Source organism: Podarcis tiliguerta, assembly GCF_965153285.1.
Source record: "Podarcis tiliguerta genome assembly, chromosome: 10".
Taxonomy (NCBI): Eukaryota; Metazoa; Chordata; class Lepidosauria; order Squamata; family Lacertidae; genus Podarcis; species Podarcis tiliguerta.
This window is the reverse complement of record NC_139543.1, coordinates 69,752,150-69,757,382: the sequence shown is the minus strand read 5'-3', so window position 1 is coordinate 69,757,382 and position 5,233 is coordinate 69,752,150. Positions and strand designations below refer to the sequence as shown.

Genomic DNA, 5,233 nt, shown 5'->3' with positions numbered 1-5,233 from the left:
GGTATAGTGGTAAATGACTGGGTTGTAGCCACTGCTAGTCCTACTTAGAGTAGATCTATTGAAATTAATGGACCTAACTTAGCCTTGGGCATTAATCTTGATGGCAAAGACACATGAAGCCTCAGCCATGAGATGTTCTTCAGATGACCATTGAATCTTCAGGGCCGCGTATTTTTCCTTCCCCGCAGAGATTCTGCATTCAGAATACTGAATGCCACTGGAGCTTCAGACGTAGCTACAACTGTTCCTGCATCTGGACAGCTTGACCATAGTTTCCACACACTGGTAACCCCGAGGCTGGATTACTGCAATGCGCTCTATGTGACGCTACCCTTGAGGGCAGTTCAGAGGCTACGGCCAGCGCAGTAGATCTGGGCTGCTTTTGGGAGCAAGCGAGTTCCAACATGCAACATGCTGTTTGTGGGATTTCCACTGGCTGCCAATCAGCTGTCGGTCCAAGTCCAAAGTTTTGATACTAATGCATGAGGTCTTACACAGTTTGGGATCAGGCTGCTAGAGAGACTGCCTCATCCCTTATATACCCCGTATGTCACTGCATTCTGCAGAAGAGAGTCCAGAGATCTCGGAAGCAGCATCACTGTTGAGATATGGCATGGCAGGTGCCCAAGTCTCTGCTTGTTCTTCTAATTGCCAGTCAAAGGGCATGGGGAAAGTGGCATCTGGGGGGGACGGGACAGAATTTTGTTTGCCCTCCGGATGTAAGTGAGGCACCAGTGCAAAGGTGGTGTTAAAATGGGCAACCAGCTGTGTTGAAAAGCCAGAAATGGCACAGGAATGTGCTGGACCCTTTTGTGCACATGCTGCCAAGGAATCATTTTCAGTGGCTTTCAACAACTGGTGGATTAATGCTGTGATTTCTCAAGAATGGGGCTCTTGCACAAGGAGCACATACAGTAAATGTCTTTAGCGAAAGAGGGTTTTAAGGGAAATGAGATGCTATAGAGTGCGAATATAACTGCTACTTTTCACCCATCTGAAATGTCTTGTTTTGTAATACTTCTTTATATTGAACTACCATTCATTATTAGTGGCCCTAATCAAAGGAATTAGTGGCTCTAAAAGAAAGGTGATGTTGGCATTTATTTTTTTCAGCAGTAGTTAGGATTGTTAAGGATTGTTAGAGGTCTGACCCCTTGTGGTCATGGGAATAAGTCTGATTTTAAACTGTTCCTTCTAGAACTCTTGCTGGGTTGATTCCATTGACTCAGGCTTCCTCAACCTCCACCCTCCAGCTGTTTTGAGACTACAGTTCCCATCATCCCTGACCACTGGTCCTGCTAGCTAGGGATCATGGGAATTGGAGGCCAAAAACATCTGGAGGGCCGAGGTTGAGGAAGCCTGCATTGACTGATACGCGAATTTCAAGAGACATACTTTTATTTTCAGAAAAAGTAGACAATGTGAACTTTGCAAGGTTACTGCAAGAAAAGCCTTTAGCTGCCGGAATAGATCCATTATTGTGACTTCAACAGGGAGGAGGATTTCCTTTGGTCAAAAGGGCGCAGGAGTGAGCAGAGCGGTATAAATGCTTGCTTTTGTGTGTCTTTTGCCACTTTCACTCATTTCACTCGTTTGATTTCTAAAAACTGAATTTACTTAGCCCATCCAGCTCTATTCCCCCCTTCAGTCTCAAGCAGCCTACTTGATTGTAACAGGTGGCATTCAATTTCCTGTCGAGGAATCCCGTTTCACGTGGGTGTCAAATGTGCGCTCTCCGTTGCCTATGTTGAATGAGGGCCTTACTTTCCTACATTTGCATGAGATTTGCCCTGCCTTCTATGATTACACTAGTTTTTTCTGTCCTTGTGTGTCCTTGGCACAACTATTTTGTGGATTATATACAGAAGGGTTTAAAAAGACACTTAATGGGTCCTTAGTTCAGTTGTTGGTTCTTGGGCGTGCCGGCAACTTTCTTCAGACACCAATGGTAATGTGTCGCCTGCCTCCTTGCGCCTGCTCAGAGCCCTAGTAATGTATGACTGTCCCCGTTCTCTCCTGTTGTTCGAACCCCCAGAGGTTCGCGGAACAGCTAACAATTCATAACAAATTAAAACCAAGTAAAAACGTAACAAAACAACATTAAAAAGGCAGGAATGTGTTTTAAAACCAAAGCCAAGCAAGATGTAAAACAGTGGTAAAAACATAATTAATAAAGCTTGTGCCACCAAAACAATCCTGGAAAGGACATTCCAAATTTGGGGTGCCTCCACCTCGGTTCTGAAGGCTTCCAAAGAAGGTCTTGTCTAGCACCATCTTTATAGGCAGTGAAAGAAAGGACTTTTTATCTGGGGCGTATATTTTGCTATATTGCATTCTCTTTGCCATTTTCAGTTCTCCCTCCTTTTAAACAACTTTATTTCTAAATTGGACCCATTGTTCATGTTTTTAAAACTGACGTCCAGCCTTGTCACCACTGGGCCATGTCATGTTTTGTTCCGTGATAATATTGGACGTTCTCCCCAAATAATTTTCAGGTGTTGGTGTGGCAGCAGTCTACTGGAAAGTGTGTGTGTGTGTGTGTGTGTGTGTGTGTGTGAGCTTCTGACCCTTCGGAAATCATTTGTGGTTTGGAAGCTTAGGTTTAACGAAAACAGCCTTGGTTTCTGAAAATACTAGATTTTGGTGTCTTTTCTGTCTTCATAGTGAGTACCTATAGTACAAAACTGTTTTGAGTCCCCACCATGTAGCTTCTTAACAGCTGGCATGGAGAGAGGGGTTTAATTTAGAGTGCCAGGAACACTTTGAACAGAACAGTAGTTTCTGTCCACTGTGAGTGGACTCTGCACCTCCAAGGCCCCTCATCTCTAGCCACTTGTCTCCTGCCCATTTTCTTTTACTCCTGCCCTGCAGCTAAATACCATATTTCTGGGGCATACTAATGTCACACAGGTCCTAACACCCTCCCCATCTGTAGAGGACGCCCCTGGGCGCAGTCTTTGCTCCACTCCTCAGCTTTTCTGGAACTGTGGTTAACTTAAAAAAAAAAATCCCTTCCCAAGTTCCCTGCAGGCAAAGCTTGAAAAATATTTTGAATTCCTAAGCATAAGAAACCCTGCTAATTGCCACCTTTTTTAGATAGTGGCCCTGTGCAGGAATGGAAAGAAATGTCAACACAGTTTGGTGCAAGTATCAGACTTATGGGATGACTGGGATCGTAGCAAATGTCTGGGATGGTAAGAAACTCTTAACAAGGGTTTTTAATGGAAGGAGAAACAGTTGCATTAGAATGAGACTCCTGTGTTCCTGTGCGTTGAAAATGGAAGGCAGTTGTGATTGGAAGGGAGGCAATAGGTTAAAACGCTGCGTGTTGCCTGGGGCTGAAGCACCCACACCAACAAGTCCACTAAAGAAGGTTAATGCTAAAGAAATTGCAACTACTGATACAGGCAACTATTCCTTAACTTCAGCAGAACAATTGCATTTGTTGGCCTTTTAAATTTACCTCCCTTTGCTCAATCTGGGCTTCTCTCTTGACAGATCCAGTTTGCGGACCAAAAGCAAGAATTCAACAAGCGCCCCACAAAGATTGGCCGCCGTTCCTTGTCCCGATCCATCTCTCAGTCGTCAACGGATAGCTACAGCTCTGGTATGTACTGTTTCTCCTAAGCTCTTCTTGGAGGCAGTTTCAGATTTTGAGTGGGCATCTACATGTCTGGGTTCCCTCCGCTTCAGTACAACAGCTCCTGTGTAGCCAAAGCCAAATGTTCTAACATCCTCAAAAACAGAAGATGAAGACAGGGATTAATACAAGACACTGGTGTACTGACTTTGTTCTGGTCGGTGTAGGCTTTCGGAATGAATTACCAGCAGCCTGCTCTTCCATTTTTACTTGGTTTTCATTTGTTATGAATTGTTTAGCTGTTCCAGGGAAGACAGCACATGGATGATTCACAACTCGTGCTTAAGAACGAGTAATATTCAGAAACGTATAAACAACCAGTATTCTGCTCTGGTCAGACCTCACCTGGAGTACTGTGTCCAGTTCTGGGCACCACAGTTCAAGAAGGACACTGACAAACTGGAACGTGTCCAGAGCAGGGCAACCAAAATGGTCAAAGGCCTGGAAACGATGCCTTATGAGGAACGGCTAAGGGAGCTGGGCATGTTTAGCCTGGAGAAGAGGAGGTTAAGGGGTGATATGATAGCCATGTTCAAATATATAAAAGGATGTCACATAGAGGAGGGAGAAAGGTTGTTTTCTGCTGCTCCAGGGAAGCGGACACGGAGCAATGGATCCAAACTACAAGGAAGAAGATTCCACCTAAACATTAGGAAGAACTTCCTGACAGTAAGAGCTGTTCGACAGTGGAATTTGCTGCCAAGGAGTGTGGTGGAGTCTCCTTCTTTGGAGGTTTTTAAGCAGAGGCTTGACAACCATATGTCAGGAGTGCTCTGATGGTGTTTCCTGCTTGGCAGGGGGTTGGACTCGATGGCCCTTGTGGTCTCTTCCAACTCTATGATTCTATGATTCTAACTCATTTATTAACTATTCCAAAACAAATCAGCAAGTTTACAGTGAAGTTTCTCCAGCAAACTAATCAAAGCAACTCAAACCAATAAATTCCATATTAGCCAGCCCACTAACATGTTCACATTTTGCATATACACCTGCTCCTTCAGAGACACTGTGACCCATATCGGGCAGTTCATACACCAGTTTCCTGGATACAAGAACTGCCCTCCTACCAAGACTCCCACCTTGCTAGGATTCAGGCAGTATTTATTTATTTAACAAAATGTGCATACCGCCTGATTGTAATAAAACCTCTAAATGGTTTACACGAAATATTCAACCAACCATTTAAGGATAAATAAAATTAACAGTAGAAAAGGAAAACATGTCAACAGCTTTGTGTATTTTGGGACTAGTGGTTAGGGATGATGGGAGTTGTAGTCCAACAAGAGCTGGGGACCCAAATTTGGGAAACGCTGCTGTATAAGCTTGCCTAAACAAAAATGTTTTAAGTGGATGCCAGAAAACGTACAGTGAATGCATCTGCCAGCCTAATGTCAACAGCAGGGCATTCTAACATGTAGGTGCTAGCATACTAAAAGTTTAATTTTTTACAACGGCAGAATGAAAATTACAAGCAAGTTTCACACATCCATCAAGTGGGCACATGTGGGGTCAGGTGACCCTGCAGATCAACTGATCCAAAGCAGTTAAGGGATTTGCCTTCCAGTAGCATTGCCTTGAACTTGACCCAGTAAC

General features: G+C 44.1%; 1 protein-coding gene and 2 long non-coding RNA genes across 5 annotated transcripts in view; 1 reads left to right on the top strand and 2 right to left on the bottom strand.

Annotated features, from left to right (window-relative positions):
- LOC310659301 overlaps positions 1 to 5,233 on the bottom strand; it is a 327,135-nt gene that overhangs the window by 116,713 nt on the left and 205,189 nt on the right. The window lies entirely within an intron of this gene.
- Positions 1 to 5,233, bottom strand: part of LOC310659292 — a 269,655-nt gene that overhangs the window by 72,359 nt on the left and 192,063 nt on the right. The gene's annotated exons all lie outside the window — the stretch shown is intronic.
- AHCYL2 (adenosylhomocysteinase like 2) overlaps positions 1 to 5,233 on the top strand; it is a 104,780-nt gene that overhangs the window by 61,973 nt on the left and 37,574 nt on the right. For all 3 annotated transcript variants that reach the window (XM_083402081.1, XM_083402084.1, XM_083402082.1), the window contains exon 2: positions 3,499 to 3,607. In XM_083402081.1, coding sequence (XP_083258207.1) covers positions 3,499 to 3,607 — 109 coding nt within the window. The remainder of the gene's footprint in view (positions 1 to 3,498; positions 3,608 to 5,233) is intronic.